This window comes from Oryctolagus cuniculus, chromosome 6, assembly GCF_964237555.1.
Source record: "Oryctolagus cuniculus chromosome 6, mOryCun1.1, whole genome shotgun sequence".
Classification (NCBI taxonomy): domain Eukaryota; kingdom Metazoa; phylum Chordata; class Mammalia; order Lagomorpha; family Leporidae; genus Oryctolagus; species Oryctolagus cuniculus.
The window spans coordinates 29,663,777-29,690,099 of NC_091437.1; the positions used below are offsets into that span (position 1 = coordinate 29,663,777).

Genomic DNA, 26,323 nt, shown 5'->3' on the forward strand with positions numbered 1-26,323 from the left:
ACCCAAATCCTTGGGCCCCCACACCTACATGGGAGACCCAGAAGAAGCTCCTGGCTCCTGGTTTCGGCCTGGCCCAATTCTGGCCATTGCAGTCATTTGGGGAGTGAACCAGTGGATGGGAAGCCTCTCTCTCTTTCTGTAACTCTGCTTTTCATATGAATAAAATAAATCTTTGAGGTTTTGTTTTGTTTTTTTTTTTTTTTTTTTTTTTGTTTTTTTTTTTTTTTACTTGACAGGTAGAGTTTTAGACAGTGAGAGAGAGAGAGACAGAGAAAAACGTCTTCCTTCTGTTGGTTCACTCCCCAAATGGCCGCCATGGCCAGTGCTTCGCGGATCCAAAGCCAGGAACCAGTTGCTTCCTCCTGGTCTCCCATGCGGATGCAGGGGCCCAAGCCCTTGGGCCATCCTCCACTGCCCTCCCGGGCCACAGCAGAGAGCTGGACTGGAAGAGGAGCAACCGGGACTGAACCCGGCACCCATATGGGATGCTGGCGCCGCAGGTGGAGGATTAGCCAAGTGAGCCACGGCACCGGCCCCTAGAAAAAATTTTTAAAGTGAAGTGCCGGGGCCAGTTTTGTGGCATAGAAGGTTCAGTCTGTACCTGTGACCCCAGCAGTCTACACCAGAGTGCTGATTCAAGTCCAGACTGTATTGCATTCTGATTTAGTTCCCTACTAAATGTACCTAAAAAGCGGTGGAAGATATACAAAGAGACCCCAGCCACCCACATAGGAGACCTGGATGGAGTTCTGGACTCCTGACTTCAGTCTGGCCCAGCCGCACACATGGCCATATGGGAAATAAACAAGAAAATGGAAGATTTCTCTTTCTCTCTCTCTCTCTCTCTCTCTCTCTCTCTCTCTCTCTCTGTCATATACCTTTTTTTTTTTTTAAGATTTACTTTTTTAAAAAATATTTATTTTTTTGAAGGCAGAGTTAGAAAGAGGCAGAGGCAGAGAGAGAAAGAGACGTCTTCCATCTGCTGGTTCACTCCCCAGACAGCTGCAGTGGCCAGAGCTATGCTGATCCGAAGCCGGGAGCCAGGAGCTTTCTCTGGATCTCCCACGAGGGTGCAGGGACCCAAGGATTTGGGTCATCTTCTGCTGCTTTCCCAGGTCATAGCAGAGAGCTGGATTGGAAGTGGAGCAGCCAGGATTCGAACCAGCATCCATATGAGATGCCGGCACTGCAGGCAGTGGCTTTACCCGCTATGCCACAGTGCCGGCCACCCCTGTCATGTGCCTTTCAAATAAAGTAAATATTATGAAAGAACCGAACAAACCCGTGAGAAATGATTTTTAATCTTGAATTTTTTTTCTTAAAGGCGATTTTCATGTTTGTGTATAGAAGGCCATGAATCACACTGCACACACACGCAAAATATTTTTAGCTTAAATGTTTTCCTTATTCCATTTTTAATCTTAAGTGCCTTTCGAAAGCATACCACATGATGATCAAAACAGTTATTTCAAAAAAACTTGGATGAGAGAAGAAAATTAACCTGGATTTTAAATAACTGAGAAGTGGAGGAATTTAAATATGATCCCCAGGCTCTTAAAGTCACTTATGCATGTCTTTTGGTTCAGTTATTGTGTATGTTCTCTTATGACTGAGTTTTGTTTGTCAGTTAGTGAAAGTCCTTTTATTCCTTCAGATCAGTTATTTCTCAGTTAATTGTGACTTCCTTTTTATTCTGTAGCATATTTTGACTACAAAGATGAGTCTGGGTTTCCGAAGCCCCCATCTTATAATGTGGCTACAACGCTGCCCAGTTATGATGAAGCCGAGAGAACCAAGGCTGAAGCTACTATCCCTTTGGTTCCTGGAAGAGTAAGTACCATTTGTCGTGACACATGATAGTTGCTTTATGGGAATTAATGTTATTTTCTTTATCCAAATCTGAGTCTTTTCTTACAATTGTATTGATTAGTAACAGTACATTTATTTATTTATTTATTTATTAAGATTTATTTATTTACTTGAAAAGCAGATGACAGAGAGGGAGAGCCATGGATCTTCCATCTGCTTGTTCATGCCCCAGATGACGTCAACAGCTAAGGCTGGGCCAGGCTGAAATCAAGAGCCTGGAACTCCATCCAGGTCTCCCATATGGGTGCAGAGGCCCAGGCATTGGGCCATCTTCCACTGCTTTCCCAGGTGCATTAGGGAGCTGAACTGGAAATGGAGCAGCCAGAACTCTAACCAGTGCCCATTTGGAACACTGTCATCATAGGGGCACCACAATGCCAGCCGTATTAACAATACATTTAATTTTAAAAGACAAGTAGGGGCCAATGCCATGGCATAGTGGGTAGAGCCACTGCCTGCAGTGTCGGCATCCCATATGGGTTCGAGTCCTGGCTGCTCCTCTTCCAATCCAACTCTCTGCTATGTCCTGAGAAAGCAGCAGAAGATGGCCCGAGTCCTTGGGCCCCTGCACCCACGTGGGAAACCCAGAGGAAACTCCTGGCTCCAGGCTTCTAAAGATCAGCGCAGCTCCAGCCATTGGGGCCATCTGGGGAGTGAACCAGCAGATGGAAGACTCTGTCCCCCTCTCTCTCTCTGCCTCTGCCTCTCTCTAACTCTGCCTTTCAAATGAATGGCTAAATCTTTTATTTATTTATTTATTTATTTATTTTTATTTATTTATTTATTTATTTATTTTTTTTTTTTTGACAGGCAGAGTGGACAGTGAGAGAGAGAGACAGAGAGAAAGGTCTTCCTTTGCTGTTGGTTCACCCTCCAATGGCCGCCGCGGTCGGCGCGCTGCGGCCAGCGCACCGCGCTGATCCGCTGGCAGGAGCCAGGAGCCAGGTGCTTTTCCTGGTCTCCCATGGGGTGCAGGGCCCAAGCACCTGGGCCATCCTCCACTGCACTCCCTGGCCACAGCAGAGAGCTGGCCTGGAAGAGGGGCAACCGGGACAGAATCCGGCGCCCCAACCGGGACTAGAACCCGGTGTGCCGGCGCCGCTAGGCAGAGGATTAGAAATGGCTAAATCTTAAGGGAAAAAAATTCTGGGCCAGCACCACGGCTCACTTGGCTAGTCCTCTGCCTGCGGCACCGGCACCCTGGGTTCTAGTCCCAGTTTGCGTGCCGGATTCCGTCCCGGTTGCCGTCTTCCAGTCCAGCTCTCTGCTGTGGCCCGGGAAAGCAGTGGAGGATGACCCAAGTGCTTGGGCCCTGCACCCACATGGGAGACCAGGAGGAAGCACCTGGCTCCTGGCTTTGGATTGGCGCAGTGCGCCGGCCACAACAATCATTTGGGGAGTGAACCAATGGAGGGAAGACCTTTCTCTCTCTCTCTCTCTCTCTCTCTCTCTCCCTCTCTCTCCCTCTCTCTCCCTCTCTCTCCCTCTCTCTCCCTCTCTCACTGTCTAATTCTGCCTGTCCAAAAAAAAAAAAAAAAAAAAAAAAAAAAATCTGAGGCATAGAGATGAAAATGAGGGGGCCAGATGAAGCTCCCTGGTGGTTGCAGCCGTCTGGGGAATGAACCAGTGGATGGAAGACCTCTCTCTGTCTCTCTGCAACTTTGCTTTTCAAATAAATAAGTCAATCTTGGAAAGAAAGAAAGTAAATGAGCTGAAAATCACTAGTCAAGCCTGTTCACTTTTCCTGTGTTTCCACTGCCACCACCTTCTGAAGTCTCCTGGAATGGTTGATTTAGGCAATACATTTGCCTTGATTCCGTGCAGTTAGCTTATTGGTGTTAGGTGGACAGCTGCTAGGGGATCTAGGGGAGAACACTGTGTGGACTTTAATACAATTAAACTTCCAAGTGGGACCTTAACAATGGGTAAGGTGAACCCCATGCCTCCAGCCATCTAGGTGATGCCGTTTGTAGGGGTGTAGGGGGTTTAGATGGAGGTTGGGCTGAGATCTGATGGAATAGTAGAGGTTTTGAGCACTCTTGACTCTTGATGTCATATCTGAAATAGATGTGGTTTCAAAAACATTCATTAGGGTTGAGGTTGATGCACGCAAGACTTGGGCCAGATACTGGGAGAATGGAAGCAGGGTTCAGTCCCCAGGGATAGGGGACTGAAGTCCTGACAGGACCCTGGGGTGAACACTGAAGACAAGAACGGAAGTCCAGTCTGGGCAGTATGGTGGTGTAATAGGCCCTAGTGGTTCCCTTTGCTTTCAGATAACAGTCTTTACAGACCAAACTTCCCTGTGAGTCTTGGAGCTCTGAAAACAACTGGTGTCAGGAATGGTATATGAGCCTAGTCTAGGCTGATCTGCTTTGATGATGTATTACTTTCGTAGGTGTCAGGGAGAGAGAGCCTCTCATGGGATTTTTTTTTTTTTCAGAGTGGACAGTGAGAGAGAGAGACAGAGAGAAAGGTCTTCCTTTTGCCGTTGGTTCACCCTCCAATGGCCGCCACAGCCGGCGCGCTGTGGTCGGTGCACTGCGCTGATCTGAAGGCAGGAGCCAGGTGCTTCTCCTGGTCTCCCATGGGGTGCAGGGCCCAAGTACTTGGGCCATCCTCCACTGCACTCCTGGGCCACAGCAGAGAGCTGGCCTGGAAGAGGGGCAACCAGGACAGAATCCGGTGCCCCGACCGGGACTAGAACCCGGTGTGCCAGCGCCGCTAGGTGGAGGATTAGCCTATTGAGCCGCGGCGCCGGCCTCTCATGGGATTTACTGTGTAAGGACAAAGGAGTCATAATATAACTGCCATGTTAGAAGCAAATGACATGCTTAGCACTGTGCCTGATGCTTTTATAGACTTTGTATGTTGTTTGTAATTCTCACTATAACCTCACAAAGTAGCAAGTATGTGTTATCTCTATTTTATGGAAAGAAGAATTGAGTCCCAGAGGGGTTGAGTAATTTACCCAAAGTTACATGGCTAATAGGTAGTAGAAGCTGAGAGCCAAACCTGGATTTCCTGGACTCCAGAGTCCTTTCTTGTATGTTCTGTACACTTTAGACTTCTTGGGATATGTGGTGGATAGACTAATGTGGAGAATTTGCTTTGATTAATCACAGAACTCTTTGGAATTCTTCTATTTGACAAGTGTACATATTTAGGAACCTCTTACAGGCTCTATTGTTGAGTAAGAGATTTTTATTTTTTGAAAGGCAGACAGAGAGAGACAGAGATTTCCTATCTGCTTCTTTAGTCCCCAGATGCCAGCAGTAGCTGGGGCTGGGCCAGGCTGAAACCAGGAACTGGGAACTTAGTCCGTATTTCCTACATGGGTGGCAGAGACCTAATCATTGAGCCATCACCTGCTGCCTCTCAGGGTGAACATTAGCAGGAAGCTGGAATCCAGAGGGGATCCACCTAGGGGTGATATGGAATGCAGGACATCTAAGAAGCTTCGTTCTGATTTGCCAGAATGCTTTTTTATGCATGGTGCTATACATGGGTGCTTCAGAAAATTCATGGAAAATGTGCATTATGAAAAAATTATGTATGCATTTCAAAATTCTTTACACCAAAATAAATTTTTCTGTTAATTTTGTTTTCCAAGAACCTTTTGAGGTACCCACATGTATTTGCAGTAGAGAGGTAGAAAGCTTTGATACAGGCTGGTGCTGTGGCGTAGAGGGTAAAGCTGCTGCCTGTGTGGCAGGATCCCATATGGACGCCGATTTGAATTCTGGCTGCTCCACTTCCAATCCAGCTCCCTGCTAATGCGCCTGGGAAAGCAGTGGAAGATGGCCCAAGTCCTTGGGCCCTTGCACCCATGGGGGAGACCCAGAAGAATCTCCTGGCCTTTGGCTTTAAGTCGGCCCAGCTCTGGTTGTTGAGGCCATTTGGGGCATGAAGCAACAGATTGAAGACCTCTCTCTTTTTCTCTGCCTTTCTGTAACTCTACCTTTCCAATAAACAAACAAATCTTAAAAAAAAAAAAAGAAAGAAAAAGAAAAGAAAAGATTTGATTTGATATAGGGCAAAGAACTTAAAATCCAACTGTTGTGAAAGGCTCACATATATCTGTTTCTAAGCTGCACAAGAGCTGTGAACATCAAGAACTGTTTGTTCTCACTGGGTGATCAAGGGGGAAGAGGGGTTTTTAAGTGGCCCAGAGTTTCAACAGAAAAGAGCACTATAGAGGGAACACACCCAGACAGCTGATGTGAATTCAGTGAGATACAGGGCAGTCCTGTGGATGTGATAATTTGTTCACATGAGCAAAGAGAGATGGGAAGATGAGGCTAGGACTGTCCTTTGTGGAAGGAATCCTTGGGATGCTAGCTAGGCTGAGGCATTAAATTTACTAGGTTGTTCATACAAAATCCTTCAGAGGTTTTGAGCAGAAGTACAGAAGGACTTGATTGAGGTTTTGGAAACAGTAACTTACCAGTAGTTTGTAGGAAGAATCAAGGTAGAAGAGATACCAAGGACAGAAAGAAAGTTAGAAGGTGTTTGCAATATTAAAGTAGAAGTTACCTCCATATATTTCTGTAGTGTATCTTTTTAAGTAGTTATGCAAAAACCAGAATTAGTTTGTAATTTGGCAAAATCTGTGAAGTCAGAATACAAGATAATCTGAAAAAAAAAAAAAAAGACTATTTATTTGAAAGGAAGAATTAGGGTCAGTGGGAAGAGAGAGAGGGAGATCTTTACCCACTGGTTCATTCCCCAGATGGCTTCTATGGCCAGGACTGGGCCAGGCCAAAGTCAGGAGTCTGGAATTCCATCTGGGTCTCCCACAAAAGTGTGGAAACGCAAGTACTTGAGTCATCCTGCGCTGCTTTCCCAGGCACATTAGCAGCTGGATCTGAAGTAGAGCAGCCAGGACTTGAACTGGCACTCTTATTGGATTTTGGCATTGCAGACAGTGGCTTAATCTGCTGTGTCACAATACCAGGCCCATTATTTTAAAAATTATTAAACAAGTGTGTGGTGGAATGAGAAGGCCATGCCAAGATGGCCACTGACAACGGAGCCTGCCTGGCAACAGGCTGTGATTGGATGGCTTCAGAAACTGCCTGGCAACAGGCTGTAATTGGTCAGGGCATAAACCGCCCCTTGACCGGATTGGCTGCCTTGGCTATATAAGCTGCTCTACCAACTGAAATAAACAAGTCTGCGGGCTGCTCACCTCTGGCCTGCTTTCACCTGGCTCCTGGGGTCTGTGTGGTGATTCCACGCCTCTTGCCCCCACCAAGCTCCTCCTCTCCGAATGAATCCACAGCAACACAAGTTGTTTCTGTAAAAATCTCAAACAATAGGGGAAGTGTGTTAGAGAAGTTAGAAGTTCGAAAAGGAAGCTGCTGCTGACACATGGCCCTTCTCTAGTCCCACTGCCCTGGAAGTTCATATGGATCTTTCCAGCCAGTTGTTGTGTAGCTGTTTTGATTTTCCCAAAAATAGATACTTTTTTTCATTGAGGAGCCCTGCTTGAACTGTGTGCCAATGTATCACTTTTATTTTTAAGTATATCTTGTTATTTGAACTGTTGCAATACACACCGGCACCGCTGAGAAGACAGATGATAGATGTTGGTGGTGGTGGGACTCTTTCAGGCCCCTGTGTCTGTACAAACAGAAGCCAAGGAGATGAGCAGTGGGCAGCACGGTCACGCCGTCCTTTCCCCCTTGCCAGGCTCGTAAAGCGTTTGAGCTGGTTGAGGTTTTCTCCTTTATAGGTCCTGGAGTACTGATATTCTGAAATTTAAGCCAAATGTATAAGTAATTTTTGCTGTTTCTTTTTTTCTTTCTTTCTTTTTTTTTTTTTTTTTGGACAGGCAGAATTAGACAGTAAGAGAGAGACAGAGAGAAAGGTCTTCCTTCCGTTGGTTCACTCCCCCAGGATGGCCACTACGGCCAGCGCACCTGATCCGAAGCCAGGAGCCAGGTGCTTCTCCTGATCTCCCATGCAGGTGCAGGGTCCAAGCACTTGGGCCATCCTCCACTGCACTCCCAGGCCATAGCAGAGAGCTGGACTGGAAGAGGAGCAACCGGAACAGAATCTGGCACCCCAACCAGGACTAGAACCCGGAGTGCCAGTGCCAGCTGCTATTTCTTAACATAGTTTTTTTTTTTTTTTTTTTTTTTGACAGGCAGAGTGGACAGTGAGAGAGAGAGACAGAGAGAAAGGTCTTCCTTTGCCGTTGGTTCACCCTCCAATGGCCGCCGCGGCCAGCGCGCTGCCAGCCGGCGCACCGCGCTGATCCGATGGCAGGAGCCAGGAGCCAGGAGCCAGGTGCTTTTCCTGGTCTCCCATGGGGTGCAGGGCCCAAGCACCTGGGCCATCCTCCACTGCACTCCCTGGCCACAGCAGAGGGCTGGCCTGGAAGGGGGGCAACCGGGACAGAATCCGGCGCCCCGACCAGGACTAGAACGCGGTGTAATGGCGCCGCTAGGCGGAGGATTTGGCTAGTGAGCCGCGGCGCCAGCCCTTAAGATAGTATTTTTAAAAAGGAAAAGTGAATAGTTCTGGTGAAACTTTTTTTTTTTTTTAAGATTTATTTATTTCAAAGAGTTACAGAGAGAGGTAGAGACAGATAAATCTTCCATCCATTGGTTCACCCCTAAATTGCTGCAACGGCTGGAGTCAGGAGCCAAGAGCTTCTTCCTGATCTCTCATGGGGGTGCAGGTCCCAAAGACTTGCTTTTCCAGGCGCATTAGCAGGGATCTGGACCAGAAATGGAGCAGCTAGGACTCAAACCGGTGCCCACATAGGATGCTGGTGCTTCAGGCCAGGGCTTTAACCCACTACGCCACAGCGCCAGCCCTACCTTTCAATTTTTGAAGTGTCTGTTAAAAAAATTTTTGAGTTATAGGAGTCAACATTTTGATGCAGCAGATTAAGTTGCCACCTGCAATGCTGGCATCCCATATGGGCTCAGGTTTGAGTCCTGGGTGTTCTACTTCTGATCCAGTTCTCTGCTAATGCTCCTGGGAAAGCAGCTGAAGATGATCCAAGTTCTTGGGAGACCTGTACGAAGTTCCAGGCTTCTGGTTTCAGTCTGGCCCAGTCCCAGGCGTTGCCATCATTTGAGGAGTCGATCAGCTTTAGGAAGATGTCTGTCTGTCTCTCCCTCTTTCTCTGTAGCTCTGCCTTTCAGATAAATAAATATTTTTTTTGAAAGTTGAGGTTATAAAATGAAAACTTCATTTTGAAAACTATTAGGGAAAAAGATTTGTTTCTTCTCTTCTACTTAGGATGACAAATGAAAGCTTAAACATATTTGGGCTTTTATTATTATTATTATTATTATTATTATTATTTGACAGGCAGAGTTAGAGAGAGAGAGACAGAAAGAAAGGTCTTCCTTCCATTGGTTCACCCCCCAAATGGCCACTACGGCTGGCACACCGCGCCGATCCGAAGCCAGGAGCCAGGTGCTTCCTCCTGGTCTCCCATGCGGATGCAGGGGCCCAAGCCCTTGGGCCATCCTCCACTGCACTCCTGGGCCTCAGCAGAGAGCTGGACTAGAAGAGGAGCAACCAGGACTAGAACCCGGCGCCCATATGAGATGCCGGCGCCTCAGGCGGAGGATTAGCCAAGTGAGCCACGGCGCCAGCCCCCATACTTGGGCTTTGAGTACTCACAACTGTGAATTAAGCCAAAGCAGTAAATTTTCTCCATGGTACCCATCTTTGCCTGTTTCTTAATTTTTCCTTGATGTCTTTATTTTGCATAAGAATAATTTCTTACGAATTTGCTTTTTTCTTCTTCTTTAGGAGGAAGATTTTGTTGGTCGGGATGATTTTGATGATGCTGACCAGCTGCGGATAGGAAATGATGGAATCTTCATGTTAACTTTTTTCAGTGAGTACATTAGGCCACGCCACCTCCCACGGAATTTTACTGATTTAAAATAACCAGTTGAGCTGATAGATTAATACACTATATTTATTTGGTGCCTTTAATAGGGATATTTAGAGTTTAGTACACTTTTATCTTAGCATCGCTGTTCATCATCTATTTCCATGAGTATCTGTAGAAAATACAAGTAAAACAGTTAGAAGGATACTGTGTTTTTGCAGGTCTGTAGGGCTCGTTAGATGTAGGATAGGAATTGAGTGCCTCTGTCTGCTGAATGCAAGTCCTCACTTCTGACAGCTGGAAGTCAGCATAGCTTTTCTCCCTTGATAGTATTTTGTATTTTTTTTTTTTCGTGTGCCTCACTTGGAGTAAGTAGCCATTTTCTTTATTTTCTGTATTAAAAAAATAAACAAAATGTAGTGCTTTGTAAGCTGCCAAAAATCAGAGTGCGAGGGTGAGTGACTTGAATCAGATTATTCCAGGGCACTGATTTAAAGTTCAGGGCATTATTTACTCAAGTATGTAACATGCTCAGGAGGTAGGTAACATTTCTTATGGTAAGGCATTCTTAAAAATGATTATCAGTAGACATGATAGTATATAACTTGGTATTTGAAGAGGGTGTTTTCTTGTTGGAATTTGGGGTAGACAGAAGGCTAGATGTTTGGGGGGGGCGGGGTGTGAGTTTTGGAGGGTGGGCCCTCCTTTATGCTTGGGAAGTCTTGTAATGAGAGGCAGGTAAAAGTAGTTCTCTTGTGCTTTGACTGAGGGCCACATCTGACAAGGTTTCCCCTCTGCTTTTACAGTGGCATTCCTCTTTAACTGGATAGGGTTTTTCCTGTCCTTTTGCCTGACCACCTCAGCTGCAGGAAGGTATGGGGCCATTTCAGGATTTGGTCTTTCTCTAATTAAGTGGATCCTGATTGTCAGGGTAAGTGGTACAGCAGAAAAGATACACTTTATAGAGAGACAAAAATTAGAATGATTTTGAGTGTCTGATTTTCCGTTTGCATTTTTTTGTTTTCTCAGCATTTTAAGACTGTTTGTTGTTCTGGTTTCATGAAGTTGATCCAAAATCAGTTGCAAGTAGCTCATGCGTACAAGTTTTGTTGTCAAATGTAGTGAATAGTGGTCTGTCCTACAAGTTGTTCACCAGCTGCTTTCTTTGTACTGCTTATACTATGATAATATATATGTACATTCTAAAGTTACTTTCATTTGTAATAAAAGTAAGTTGTCTTTTTTGAGTTCTCATCAAAAGCAGACATTTCTTTTAATAATTCTGTTGAAATTTTAGTGTAATTTTGTCTTGCCCTCTAATTTTCTAACTTCCTTCTGGTATTGGAGAGCCAAAAGTGTTTAACAAGTACTACCCCATTAGGGGCATACCTCTGAAATCAATTAGAGAGAGTTATGTCTTTAGTGATCCGGGAGTTAACAGTTAAAATTGCATGAAGTAGCTTAAAGTTGTAAAATATTTATCTAGGCTTTTAACACTATTCTCTGATTTCAGATAAGTGTGTTGTCATTGTTAACCTTACAGACAAAACCAATCTATTCAGCATAACTTGGCATACTAAACGAATTAATGCATGATGATTTACTACTGCAGATTTTGAAGTAGATCCATCTTATTTATTATGAAGCAGTTGTTAACACTTTCAGGGTTCTAAAATCTGAAGAAGGTTACAAGCTTTTCCCCCAGACAGCTAACATATACTCACCTAAAACCTTTTTAGGATTTTAGGTTAAGAATCAAGCTTTAAACCAGCTTTCATTCTTTCTCTAAACCTTATTAAGAAATAAAATACTATATAGTAGTCCTCCCTTGGCTGAAGTTTGCTGTCTGCAGTTTCAATTACCCAGGGTCAGCCGTGGTCCAAATATGAAATGAGAAATTTGAGAAATAAGCAGTTCATTTAAGTTTTAAGTTGTATATATTTTTTTATTTCTTTTTATTTTTTTGACAGGCAGAGTTAGACAGTGAGAGAGAGAGAGAGACAGAGAGAAAGGTCTTCCTTTTTCCATTGGTTCACCTCCCAAGTGGCTGCTATGGCCAGTTTGTTGTGGCCGGTGCACTGCACCAATCTGAAGCCAGGAGCCAGGTGCTACCTCCTGGTCTCCCATGTGGGTGCAGGGCCCAAGCACTTGGGCCATCCTCCACTGCACTCCCTGGCCACAGCAGAGAGCTGGCCTGGAAGAGGGGCAACCGGGACAGAATCTGGTGCCCCAACCGGGGCTAGAACCCAGGGTGCCGGTGCCGCAGGCGGAGGATTAGCCTAGTGAGCCGTGGCATCGGCTCTGTTGTCACTTTCATACCATCATATGAGTAGAACTGAAGAATTGCAAGTTGGGACTGTCTGTATTTCTTTTTTCTTCAAGTACAAGGATGCCTTCTCAGAAGCCCTTAATTCCCATTGTCCAGGGTGCCCATTCTTAAGCCAGTCACCGGCAAGGGAATAAGATTACCCTTGTGCATGGTGAAGCTTCCAAGTTCAAGGGAAAGCTGGAGGAGTAGGAACAAATCAGTCCTCATGAGAAATGTGGTGATACCCATGGGAGACCAGGATAAGCATCTGGCTCCTGCCTTCGAATTGGCGCAGTGCGCCGGCAGTGGCGGCCATTGGAGGGTGAACCAATGGCAAAGGAAGACCTTTCTCTCTGTCTCTCTCACTGTCCACTCTGCCTGTCAAAAAAAAAAAATGCAAAAAGAAATGTGATAATAACTGGACAGTTGCTTCTGGCACTGAATGAGCAAAGTAAAACTGTCACTGAAATGTTTTTGGAAGGACCAGTATTATGTAGGAGAAAAAGGTTTTTAAAAAGCAAATGCTATATACTTTCAAAAAAGGAGTTTAAAGGTGAAAGCGATTGAAAGTGATTATATTTTAAGTTTTTTTAATGAATAGAGAGGATTTTATTTGTTGTAGTCATTACAAATTAGTAATATATAAAATACTTTTGCTTAAATATTTAAAATTATTGTGATGGCTAAATGATAGCATTGGAATAATGAAATTTTTATATTTTGTGTGTCACTGAATTAAAATGTAACTGTGTCTGTTAAGGTGCTATAAAATAGTGTACTTTATTTTTCAGTTTTCCACTTATTTTCCTGGATACTTTGATGGTCAGTACTGGCTTTGGTGGGTGTTTCTGGTTTTAGGTAAGTGTTTTTAACACAGGAGAAGAGAGAAAAGGTTATGTTAAATCATATAAGTAAAATATTGTTCATAAACTCTTTATGCTTATATTAATCATTGATAAGTATAATTTTAAAATGTTTATTTCATATAGGTTGTTATCATCATCGGTTTAACAGACACATACATTGAAAATCTCTTTGGAGCAGTTCTTTTCTAACCCAGCCATAAGTGCTTCTGCTCTGTGTGGTCAGTGGGAAACTAAAAGTGACTCTCACCTGTGAGCCAATCCCTTCATTGCCACAAAGGGTTCACACTGGGTTCACCCCAATAGGCATGCTGTAACCAGTGGAACTAACTCGTGAGTGGATGTGGCCCATATTTGGCTGATGTGTCAGTAGAAAACAGAAAATATATGAGTATAGCTATGTTAGATACGACTTCTGAAAGAACTACTGGGTTTCCAGAATTCTTTGGTTCACCATTGGTGAGAATTTGTTTCTATTGCATACACACACACACACACACACACACACATTTTAGGTTGTCAGTCTTCTGACTCTAAATAAACATTGGAATGTGTTATTTTAAATGTGTCTGTCTTCTTCATTATTTGAAGAAAATGCATGTGATCTGATAAGAGAGGCCCAGGGTCCCTGCTGTCATTTCTGCATAATAGCAGGGTCATTTTGATGAAGAAGTGATTGCTCCCTGCTTCTGTGACATCACTTACTCTTCTCTCCTGTTTGGAGCCTTCTTGTTACCACCTTAATTAAGATACTGGTGGTGCTGCTGCTGTTTAGTCTGTCTGGCTTGGCCTAGTACCCCTTCCCAACAGGTACCTAATAGGTACAGGCCATGCATTGCCTAGCCTAACAGAGCCATACGTTGCTGACCCTAAATTTTACTTAGAAAGTACAGGTCATCTACCACCTCCCTAGTAGCATCATCTCCTCAGCCACTGCTCATGGGAATTTCAAGGAAAGAGAAGCAGTGAGTTTGCTTCTCCCTTGGTTGTGGGGAATTTTCAAAATAATAATAATAATAATAATAATAATACCACAGATTTAAGAGGAATAGTTCCTCAGCTTGCTTATTCTCTAAATTGTACCTGTAAGAGAAAGGCTGAACCCTCCTCTCCTCCCCCAAGTCTAAAGTCAGCATGAAACTCAGTAGGCCATGGAAGAACCACTGAGCATATTTGCAGGTTGTTGACAACATAGATAAATTTAATGGACTAATTTCCTTTCTGTATGAAAGTCTCCTGGGAGATGAATCCTTCATCATTGACTGTTCTTGTTGTGAACCATGTACTTGTAAGCAAGTGATGCTATTTACCAGCATTTAAAAATGAAGATTTTAGGCAGGCATTTATCCTAGCAGCTAAGACATTTGCATGCCACATCAGATGCTGTGAAGCAACTCAATTAGTTGGGTGCTTGCCACCTATGTGGGAAACCTGGGTTCTGTTTCCCAGCTCCCAACTCCTACCATTGCAATGCATTGCCATTGCAGGCATTTGGGGAGTGAACCAGGGGTGGGAGTGCTCCTTGTGTTTCCCTCTTGCCTTTTCTTTCTCTTTGGCTGCTTTTCAAATAAATAATCAAGATTTGTAACATCAAACAGCCGAATTGTGCTGATTTGTTTCTTTTATTTGAAAGGCAGAGACAGAGATCTTTCATCTGCTGGTTTACTACCCAGATGGCCACAACAGTCATGGCTGGGTCAAGCCAAAACCAAAAGCCAGGAATTCCATCTGGGTCTCCCTTGTGAGTGGCAGCAACTCAGGTATCTGAGCTATCATCTGCTGCTTTCCCAAGCACATTAGTAGGGAGCTGGATCAGAAGTGGAGCAGCTGGGACTCACACTGGCACCCTGCTATGGGATGCCAGCGTCCCAAGTGGTTGGTTAAATTGCTGAGCCACGGTACCTTTCCCTTTCCTTTTTCTCTTAAAAGTTGAGCAATACTGGCCTTCAGTCCCACATGACGCCCTTTGGCTGCAGCTGAGTTGTATCTGTCTGCTTCACACAGGTCTCGCCCTCCATTTCACTGGGATCCTCCTTACACAGTTATTGAGGGGATAACTCCTGCTCTTGAGTCACGATTGCATTTGGTGCCATACAGAGCAGTGTTCACCAGGTTCTGTGCTGGTGACTTGGTTACTGCCAAAAGTCACTTCACTGTCTTGAGTAGAGTTCTCCACCACTGAGTGTGTCTCACAGTGTGTCCAGCAGAAAGTAGTTTAGGGCTTGTCTGAGGCTGGGGAAAGGGCGGAGGGAGCCAGTGAATGAGGAGTGTCTACTAATGGGTACAGGTGTTTTGGAGGGTGATGAAAATATCCAGAGATGATGGTCATAGACCAAAACCCAGTGAATTATACATGAATAAATTTTATAGTATATAACTCAATAAAGCTGTTTTTTAAAAAATGTGTTTAAGACTCAGGGCCCTGTAGCAGGCATGTGGCATAGCAGGTTAAAATCGGGATGCGTGCATTTCGTATCAGGGTGTTAGTATGAGTCCTAGCTACTGTGCTTCTGGTCCAGCTGCCTCTGATCTACCTGGGAAGCAGTGGATAATGGCTCAAGTACTTGAGTTTCTGTTACTCACATGGGCGATCGGGATTAAGTTCCTGGCTTTTGGCTTCAGCCTGGTCCAGCCCCTGCTTTGGGGGTCATTTGGGGAATGAACTGTTAAGTAAATGATCTCTCTCTCCCTCTCCCCTGCCCTCTCCCTCCACTCTCCTTTTATATAAGTGAATACATCTTGAAAAACATTAAGCCTGTGAAGGAAGAGTCCCTTTTGGAGGGGATATATCGTATCGCCACTCTTGCAGGAGGTACAGGCTTCTGCGATTGTGGATTCTGGTATATACAAATTCAGTCCAGTTCAGAATAGAGAAATACGAGGGATCGTCACACCGTTTGTGGAAAATGTGCATTATCTTTTGATCCCATTTTTTCCATTAACTTTTTATCCTTATTTGAGTTGAAGAAAAAAAATTTGAAAGTTGCTGTAATAAGTAAGAGAATCCTGACATCTAGTGGACAACAGTATGTACTGTCAACAGAAACAAATCCTAGGACAGACAAGATAATTTTTTTCTTTTGCTTTTAAACAAGAAAAATTGTGCTCTCTCTTTTTGGTGGGGAGTGGTTGATTATCTCGGAATACTTTTTTGGGATTCAGTGAGGAGGTTCTGAAGCCCTTCTCAGTGAGCTTTCCAACTGCAAGTGGCCTCGGGTTTTCATTTCCTTTTAAAGAGATGGTTTGAGAGATCTGTTCTGTTGAGGAATAGATAATTTGATATGAAGATTATGAAGATCTTTTGGAGGTTCTGGAGGAAAATAAAATTTTTCTTGTTTTGATAGCTGTTAGCAGAGAAATGATGCAGCATTGCCATCAAGAGGGTGCTTCTGGGGAGGGGACTTAACATGAAATTTATACATTCACTGTTTACTTTTCTTTTTTAAATTAGGCTTTCTGCTGTTTCTCAGAGGATTTATCAATTATGCAAAAGTTCGGAAGATGCCAGAAACTTTCTCAAATCTCCCCAGGACCAGAGTTCTCTTTATTTATTAAAGGTATTGAAGGTGGGGAAACAAATACTCTAGTTCAAGTGTAACGTGGGGATGTTGCAGGGCTACCTGCAGTTTTAGAGTAAGAGTCTGTGGGGGAGAGGTTTGAGGTCACTCCCCACCTTTCCATGGTCACCAGCTTTATAAGGGTTTTCTGTAAAAAGCTGTTGATGAGGCAGGTCGGAAGAACTGCAGTGGGAGAGAAGACACCACCTCACATGGGGCGGGGAGGGCAGCGTGGGGTCTCATTCGTCAGGAAGCTGGGGTATTGGCTGCTGGCCTGCACCTGGCGACCTGAAGGTTCCACGGGAGGAACCCTGCAGAGCTTCTAAGCCCCAGAAGGAAGGGACTGGGCACTGCAGGAGCTTCTCCTGCCCAGGCTGCTGACAAGCCCACCATGCCTTCTGTCATTGAGGCCTCCCTCCGCCTGTCTGCAGGCTCACATCCTGCTGTTACCACTGCTGGGGAGGAGGGTCAAACCCAAGGAAGAGAAGGGGGGCTTTGAAAGGACATTTTCCCTTGCCCCCCTGCTAAAACAGGAGGACTAAGCCCTGCCAAGGCTCTTTGGTTCACAAGAGGTTTTCCCTAGAGGCTGTCTCTGCCTAAAGCAAGAAATAGGGAATCTTGAAAAAGAGTTCACTTGGGAGACATTCCTGGGAACATGATGCAGTAGTCCTCTTTGGAGTTGGTTCTTTATTCTTTTGGAGTTTGGGAAACTATGTGAATGGTGGGGCGGAACCTTGAGCGCCACCTGGAGGCCAGGCTAGGTGAAGGCCACCAGCCAGGCTGTAGACAGCAGTCCGGATTTGAATGGTAGTTGAATTATAACTGGTAGAAGTTAACAGTGTGGAGGAGTTTCAGAATCACTCAGCACAGATGCAGAGCAGAAAAGAGGCAGGGAAGTGTGGAGTTTGTTCAGGGGACAGCAGCTTTGTTGGAGCAAACCGTAGTATTGAAAAGCCAGCTGAAGCCGTGTTCTCAAATATGCTGAGTAGTAAACCCGTTTCCAGGGGAACCATCAAATTCACTGAGCTGACCTTTAAACCCAGTGATGTGTTGGCTCCTGACAAGGCTAAGCCCATGTATTTGCTGCTGGATGTCATCGTTTACATAGGTAACTATATCTGAAAGTAGGGTTCTCAATTTTGAAGACTTGTGGTGGTCTCAGGGTATATGTTTTAAGAAAATAAATTATCTACCATATTTAATTTGCCAGATGAGGCACAGCATTGTAAGCTTTTAAGCAACAGAATGCAATGCACTGACACTTTGAATGCAACAAACCGGCTTTTTCAAAGCATAGTATAAGAAAAAAAGTTTTGGCTGGCGCTGCGGCTCACTTGGCTAATCCTCCACCTGTGGTGCTGGCACCCCAGGTTCTAGTCCCGGTCGGGGAGCCGGATTCTGTCCCAGTTGCTCCTCTTCCAGTCCAGCTCTCTGCTGTGGCCCGGGAGTGCAGTGGATGATGGCCCAAGTGCTTGGGCCCTGCACCTGCATAGGAGACCAGGAGGAAACACCTGGCTCCTGGATTCGGATCGGCACAGTGCACTGGCCATAGCAGCCATTTGGGGGTGAACCAACAGAAGGAAGACCTTTCTTTTCTCTCTGTCTCTCTCTATCTCTCTCTCTCTCACTGTCTAACTCTGCCTGTCAAAAAAAAAAAAAAAAAGAAAGAAAGGTTTTCCATGTATCAGATAGTGTTAAGCATTTTACATGTGTAATTAATTGTACTTATGGAAGTAGCAGATTACTTAGGTTTGTGTTAAAGTCAATTTCATTGGCTGGCACTGTGGCTCACTAGGCTAATGCTCTGCCTGCGGCGCCAGCACCCCGAGTTGTAGTCCCGGTTGGGGTGCTGGATCCTGTCCTGGTTGCCCCTCTTCCAGTCCAGCTCTCTGCTGTGGCCAGGGAGTGCAGTGGAGGATGGCCCAAGTGCTTGGGCCCTGCACCCGCATGGGAGACCAGGAGGAAGCAACTGGCTCCTGGCTTCAGATTGGCACAGTGCGCCGGCCACAACACGCTGGCCATAGCAGCCACTTAGGAGGTGAACCAATGGAAAAAGGAAGACCTTTCTCTCTGTCTCTCTCTCTCACTGTCTAACTCTGCCTGTCAAAAAAAAAAAAAAAAAAAATTTAAAAATTCAATTTCATTAAGAAAGTATATACTTTGCGTTCATGTTTGCTTTTAATGGATGGCTCTTCTTGCATGTTTAAAAGTGTGTGACGTGTCATGAATCTGGGTTCAGTCATGATTTCTAGACACCACTGGCCTTGTTCCTAACACCTGGAGGTGTCCTTAAGACTTATCGGGTGTTCTCTGTTCAGTTAACATTGTAGTTATTCATCAGCATGTCTGATTGTAATATATATCTGGCCCTAGATCACACTGTTACCTACCAAAGATGGAGAAGTTAGTGCTTTGGGGTTGCTACAAGTCCTCTCCATGAGCAGTGCTGACATCACCTCCAAATCTCCCTTATTCTGTTGGTGTCCAAAAGTTCCTTAGGGGCCAGATTTCTCGTCTCTGTTCTGATTTTTAAGACTTCTGAGCTGTTTGATGAGAGTGTGCTGCCTATAAGACAGCGCATCTTCAGAGTTGTGATTAAAGGCGGGTTGTCCTTGGTAGTAGTGCAGCTGGAGCTGTTCAGGGGTTGTTTGAAGTCGGGAGTCTGTCTGATAAGGCTTTAGGAGCCGGAAGACACTTGCTCCGAGCTAAGTGAGTGTTCCCCACTGGAGGGCATAATAATGTTTATTTGCTGTTCTGTCCAGCTTTGATAACCTGGTTAATTTGAAATAATTTCTGACATGCCCAGAGGATTCAGCGCTCTAAATGAAGGGTTTTAGGGACTTAAAGCAGCATTTAGAATTCTAATGACTTCCTTGCTAATTTTCAGGGAATCCCTGGAGGGAACCTGAAAAGCCATAATAGCCTATGGGACTGAATGTGCTTTGTTCATTGACGGGGGTCAGAACTTGCCTTGCAGATCCAGACGTAGCATGCTTTATTTCTCTAGGTAGAACAGATGGGATTTTTAGTTGGAAGATGTTTTGGAAAACCATCATGTGAAATGTGAAGGCTTTATTTTGTTCTACTGACTTCTCTTTTTTTGGATGCTGATGCCACTGGTTCAAAGCTGACTGCAGACTGACTTTGCCCAAAAGTCAGAGTTTTTAAAAGTAACTTTGCAGTACTCTCTGCACTCTCCTAACATTGGCATTTTGCTGCTCAGGGTGAGAAAGGTGACTCTTGTTAGGTGACCCCAGATACAGTACTGGTCTGCCAGGCTTCAGGAGATCCCCTGACTGCAAACGGGCAAGGTGGGTGTTGACTACAAGTCCTTGAAAGCCTGTGCGACTCAGGTGGGGTTAGCACAGGGACAGCTCAGGGTTCCCTTTCAGAAATCCTGCAGGTTTTGCAAAAGCAAGTGCAGGGAGAAGCTCAGTGTTGTGGTTTCCCACTTGGTGACAGAGCTACAGCGATTACAGAGGTGCACACAGTGGTACCAAGGAGTGTGTGACTGTGAGGAGGCCACAGAAACACGATGTTCTTAGAGCTTTATGTGAAACGGGGAAAGCGTCAAAGTGTTCATACGTTTTCTATTGTCAGTGCACTGGTAAGCACAGTCGTATGGAATGCCACCTTCTGTGGTGCTGCCAGGTCAACCAGGGCAGAGCGACCACAGCAGGGAGGTGGGGACATGGGTGCTTGGTGATAGCTGACACTGCTTGTTCTACTGAAGCACTTAGCTTAATGTGTTCTAAAATCTGTTCTTTAAACCCCATCTGACATACCAGTAAAAAGTTTTTTAAGCCCTTGCATTAATCAGCTAGGGACCTTCGTAATTAAAAATTAATTCTTGTGGCTTGCGCCATGGCTCAATAGGCTAATCCTCTGCCTGTGCCGCCGGCACACTGGGTTCTAGTCCCAGTCAGGGTGCCGGATTCTGTCCCGGTTGCCTCTCTTCCAGGCCAGCTCTCTGCTGTGGCCCGGGAGTGCAGTGGAGTATGGCCCAAGTGCTTGGGTCCTGCACCCCATGGGAGACCAGGAAAAGCACCTGGCTCCTGGCTTCAGATCAGCGTGGTGTGCTGGCTGCAGTGCGCTGGCTGCGGCGGCCATTGGAGGGTGAACCAACAGCAAAGGAAGACCTTTCTCTCTCTCTCTCTCTCTCTCACTGTCCACTCTGCCTGTCCAAAAAAAAAAAAAAAAAATTCTCGTGACCTGGTGAGCTCCCTGAGTATTAGGCATCAAATATTTAAATTTTGTTCACCTAAGACAAATATTTTCGGGGCCAGTGCTGTGGTATAGCAGTTATGTAAAGCTGCCGCCTGCAGAGCCGGCATCCCATATGGGTGCTGGTTTGAGTCCTGGCTGCTCCACTTCTGAACCAGCTCCTTGCCTGGGAAAGCAGCACAGGATGTTCCAAGTCTTTGGGCCCCTGCACCCACATGGGAGACCTGGAAGAAACTCCTGGCTCCTGGCTTCAGATGGCCTAGCTCTTGCCGTTGCGGCCATTTGGGGAGTGAACCAGCAGATGGAAGACCTCTCTCTCTGCCTTTGCCTAAGACAAACACTTTCATTTCTCCCTTTCTGTAATCTTTCCCTGTTCTTTAACACTGCTCTTATTTTATTAAAGGAAATTCATTTCAAGGTAATATATGGCTTATTGGATGTTTTATAAAGTAGCAAGACAGTAGAAATGGTGTTTCCAGTAGAGTTTTTACTTAAAAAAAAAAAAAAAAAAAAAAAAGTAACACGAGCCCAAGAAGAACTGTTTGTCTTCCTCCTAAAAGTGAAAATGCTCTGTTGGCTGTGGATCCTTGTTGTTTGCAAGGTGATCTGACCTGTGGCTAATTAACCGTGTCCATGGTCTCAAGGCCTGCATGAGCTGCAGCTCACACATCAGGTCGGGTGCTGTGCGGTCCTCACCAGGAGCCCTTCGCTGGCAGTCTGTACGCTGACGGAGACTTCTTCCTCTTAAGGAACTTGGAACAGCTCATGATTTGAGGACCTGTTAAACACCCTGCTAAGGCCGGAGCAGCGTAAACTCAGACTGTGGCCAGGTGATTGGCCTGTGTTACGTGTTCTTGCAAGCACTAGTGTTTTGGATGCTCCTTGTTTCATCAGTTTTCATCTGTTAATCAAAACTGATAAAACTGAGAGTGCTTAGGTTTGCAGTGAGTCAGCCTCACAGCAGAGACCTCTGTTTGACACCTCTCTGTCAGTTTTATTTTGCCTCTGAGGTCTGCACATTCTGATGCCTTTGTCTCTCTATCTAGGTCTAAAGAGTATTGCCCTTGTGTCAGCATTACAAATTTACTTCAAGCCCAAACACATCTGAATTTGGCGTTTGGAAAAACGCTGGTCTCTCTGGAAGCATAGGTGACTTCCTGTAGCGCCTCATGTGGAGGCCTCGTGCGGCCTTCCCGGTAGTTTGGGGATATGGGAAAGTAAGCTGGGGGGCCATGGATAAGCCCATCTAACCCACTTAATGCCACATGCCACAAATGATTTCTCAAAAAACTTGTTAGTAATCAGTGTATCTTGTTATTATTTCCTCTTCCATCTTTACTTGTTTTCTTTCCCTGGTTAGTTCCATGAGAAAAAAAAATTCACTAGGCAGAAATACCTCAAAGTATTAGATGAAAACTGCATTTAACAAAATGTATGGACATTATTTTGAGAGCATCTTTTTCACCTGTTTATTTGAAGGGTAGAGTTACAGACAGAGAGTGGGAAAGACAGAGAGAAAGAACCATCTGCTGGTTCACTCCCCATAATGGCCGTAATAGCTGGAGCTGGGCCGATCAGAGCCCCAAGGTGCTCCCTTCCGTCCACCCAGTGGCCCGTGCAGGTGTGGCAGTCCCCCCCCCCCTTTTAAAAAAAAATTATTTATTTTAAAGTCAGTTACAGAGAGAGAGAAGCAGAGGCAGCGAAGAGAGAGATCTTCCATCTGCTGGTTCACTCCCCAATTGGCTGCAATGGCCAGAGCTGTGCCGATCTGAAGCCAGGAGTCAGGAGCTTCTTCTGGGTCTCGCAAATGGTTGCGGGGACCCAAGCATTTGGACCACCTTCCACTGCTTTCCCAGGCCACAGCAGAGAGCTGGATCAGAAGAGGAATAGCTGGGACTAGAACCGGCGACCATTTGGGATGCTGGCACTGCAGGCAGAGGCTTAACCTACTAAGCCACAGTGCCGGCCCCCTATGCTTTTCTAAACATTATTCTGGGGCTGCATATACAAGAGTTCTTAAAAAAAAAAAAAAAACAAAAAAAACAAACCTGAAATCCATGCAATTTTTTTCATAATATGAGTTTTCCGTAGACTTTTTGAGGTATCCTCATTTTTGTTATTTTCAGAGAAGTGTGTCCCAAAATACATTGAATTTTAAAGAAAATTTATTTTTAAAAAATATTTATTGTCTGCATTTACATGTGTATTTCAACATTGCTGTACAGCATGACACTGGTATCCTTGGTAGAAGTTATCTTTGTGTAGGATCTGATGGAATTACCAGGGCAAACGGTAGCTTCGGGTAGATTAGGAAAATCACCTGTGCATTGGGATTCTGTTCTGTCCTAGGCTGCAGTTGTTGCTGACAGGATGCAGTGTAGAATAAAGACGTGCAGCTTCCATTCTGTGCTTTTGTTGGGAGGCTTGAAGAGAGAACCCCCTGACCTCACGGAATTTTAGAGAAAGCACTCCCGTTGTTTCTAGTTGTGGAGGCTGTGAGAACTTAGAGAGCTGCAGAGGTACTGCCTGTGTAGGAGTCTGATGTCGGTGTATAGAGCCGTGTTGAAATGCACTTCCCCTGTCTCCTCACGTCCTCCCGCCGAGGTAACACGCTAACCAGGATTCAACATTCAGTGTCCTTCTCTGGCAGATGTTTTCTGGCACAGGCCTTCCTGCGTCTGTGGATTCTCTCAAGCAGCAAGAGAGAGCCTGCAGGAGGTGAATCGAGATGCAGAACACAGAATGATCACCTGCTTTAAAAAATAAAAGTACTGTTGAAAACGATCATTTCTCTCTATTTGTTCCTAGGTGTAAAATTTTACTAGTTAATGCCGAATTCTGTAATCATTGAATCATTAGTGGTTAATGTTTGAAAAAGCTCTTGCAATCAAGTCTGTGATGTATCAATAATGCCTTATATATTGTTTGTAGCCATTTTAAATAGCATGAGCCACGTCCCTGTAGTCAGTAGGGGGCAGTCTTGCTTTATTCATCGTCCATCTCAAAATGAATTTGGAATTAAACAATTTAGTGTAAGATATGTATAATGCTGGCAGTTTAAAGGGATTTTCTCAAAAGTTACAACTTATGTTATTACTGCATTTCTGCACATCAGTCCATTATTTGCTATTAAAATTAATCTAGGAATTTATTCAGTCGTGCTGTGTGAACACCTGGAAGCAAAATCATAGTGCAAAATACATTCAAGATGTGGTCAAAAACTATGGTCTTAATTGGTAAATAATAAACATTAATTTTTTTATAGTCTGTATTCGAAATTTTGCAGTACCTTATTGTTGTGTGGCGTGTACCTAAGGAATTCTCTAAGTGTCTCTGTGTAAAACAGGACACAGGCAAATGCAGCTTAATTACTAAAATGTTAACTCTTGGTATCCTCTGTGTGATTAGAGGATCAGGTATAGGAGCAAAAGAAGAATTAGCTTGAAACTTTTGAGATGGTTCCTAACATGCTGTACTACTTGCTTTTACAATGTGTTAGCAGAAACCAGTGAGTTACAGACGTCGAGTGGATGTGCTTTCTGCCCATGTGGTAATTCACCTTGGTTTGCTATGTTAAACCTGTAAATACAACAGAACATTAATAAATGTCTCTTGTGTAGCACCTTAGTGTTTACTTTCTTGGTTTACATTTGTTGGTTGGGATTTTTTCTGATCTTACAGAATCGTTCAGTAAATACTAAAAAAAAAACCTGCCCTTAGGTCAGTTTTATTCTTCATTTTAAGCACAGGAAGTTCCTGCCTTTCATATCCTGTTCAATACATCCCTAAAAATATATGAACTTTAGTTCTGCAAGAGGTAATGGAATAAAATAGAGGCATTGAATCATTCTGGAATTCCCAATTATGCTTAATTATTTGGACATAATTATAGCTGCTGTATTTCCGGTGTTTCCTGCATGCTCTTTGCATTTGCACTTCCTGTCAGCTCACACAACCGCTGGGGTGAAGTACTGGGAGTGCTCAGTTGAGGCGGAAGAGCCTTCAGTCCTCCTGACTTCTGATCTTGTCTTGCTTGTGTTAAATTTAGAGAGAAGTGGTTCTGACGGCATCAGCCACTTGTTTTTCCCCCCATTTTCCACTTAAATACTTAGAAAATGCAGCAAGATCGTCCTGTTAGACAAACAGCACCAGCTCAGTATGTTAGCTGAAAATGTTCCTTCATTTGCCGGTGAAGATCGAGAGGCAATACAGGAAATCTGTGTAAGGTTCATACATAATGCATAAAGTTGAAAACCAAAAGGAGAAATTAAAAGCCTCATGGGTTAACATTTCAATGATTACTGAATTATTATTATCAGTAATAGTGTAACATGATCTTGCTCAAAAAATGTATTTTGCAATAGAGAGGAATGAGTTTTAGGAAAGTCTCTTCAAAGAATTTTTTTTTAAATCATATGATACCAACGATAGAGTTGTGAGTTCTCATGGCCTGTAACGTCCACGTTCAGAATGGAAAGACACGGGACAGGCTGTGTAAATGTGGGCGTGTGCAGCAGAGGTGGGTTACGTCAGGGCGCAGCACAAGTGGGAGGGTTCTAAGTCATGGAAACCCCAACACTGGACCAGCTGTGTGCTGACTCCACAGGTCCTTGAGCCCTGCTTGGCTTTGTGTGTTCAGTGAACTGAAGTATGGGTAAACCTGCAGTTTGATACACTTTCAAACCCTAGTCAGGAGGGTGGCTGCCCTTCACCTCGTACCCGTGGTGAAGATGGAAGACTTGAGGGATGAAAGTTGGGACCGTGTGTCTTGGAGAGTCCTTACTGTTGGGGTGAAAATGGTTCTGTCACTCATTTCTCGCTTCTTTATCCCCTGGCAGGCTCATTACTGAGAACAACTCTTTGGCATAAAAGAGAGGCCTTTACAATCAGTTATTTTGAAAGATGATCCAGAGGAAGCCGTTTTACTCGCCTGAGGCTTTGGGATGTACCAGCCTAGGTCCTGGGCTTTGGGACAGAAAGGGCTTTGCATGAGAGGAGACAGCAGAGGTCCCTTAGGTCTCTACTTGCTGCCATTTGGAATTATGCATGCTTACATTTAAAGGGGTTTGTGTGGTCATTTTTTTTTCCTTTTTCAGAAAGCTAGATTGTTTTGTCTGAAAATAGAAAAGGCATTATTAAAATTCACTTGTTAAAAATCAGTAAGACAGGGCCGGCGCCGCAGCTCACTAGGCTAATCCTCCGCCTTGCGGCGCCGGCACACCGGGTTCTAGTCCTGGTCGGGGCACCAGATTCTGTCCCGGTTGCTCCTCTTCCAGGCCAGCTCTCTGCTGTGGCCAGGGAGTGCAGTGGAGGATGGCCCAAGTGCTTGGGCCCTGCACCCCATGGGAGGCTCCTACCTTCAGATCAGCGCGGTGCGCCAGCCGCAGCGCGCCAGCCGCTGTGGCCATTGAAGGGTGAACCAACCGCAAAGGAAGACCTTTCTCTCTGTCTCTCTCTCACACTGTCCACTCTGCCTGTCCAAAAAAAAAAAAAAATCAGTAAGACTAAATATCTTTACTAACGGGCTCAATTTTGTTTAGAGTGTGAAACAACAGGATTTTTAGTGACGTAAATGACTTTTTTTTTTAATAAGTGTCTGACTTGAGCTCTGGCCCACCAGGAGTCATTAGCAGTACAG

At 44.8% G+C, this 26,323-nt stretch overlaps 1 protein-coding gene across 2 annotated transcripts in view; it reads left to right on the forward strand.

Moving 5' to 3' along the window:
• Nucleotides 1-24,307, forward strand: part of NDFIP1 (Nedd4 family interacting protein 1) — a 58,131-nt gene extending 33,824 nt beyond the window's left edge. Inside the window, exons 3-8 of one of the 2 annotated variants that reach the window (XM_008255156.4) lie at nucleotides 1,700-1,830; nucleotides 9,649-9,736; nucleotides 10,540-10,664; nucleotides 12,833-12,899; nucleotides 16,356-16,461; nucleotides 23,336-24,307. In XM_008255156.4, coding sequence (XP_008253378.1) covers nucleotides 1,700-1,830; nucleotides 9,649-9,736; nucleotides 10,540-10,664; nucleotides 12,833-12,899; nucleotides 16,356-16,459 — 515 coding nt within the window. In that variant the 3' untranslated portion in view covers nucleotides 16,460-16,461; nucleotides 23,336-24,307. Of the gene's footprint in view, nucleotides 1-1,699; nucleotides 1,831-9,648; nucleotides 9,737-10,539; nucleotides 10,665-12,832; nucleotides 12,900-16,355; nucleotides 16,462-23,319 lie in introns of both variants that reach the window. The other variant, XM_002710273.5, reaches the window with a different exon arrangement.
• The last annotated feature ends 2,016 nt before the right edge of the window (nucleotides 24,308-26,323 follow it).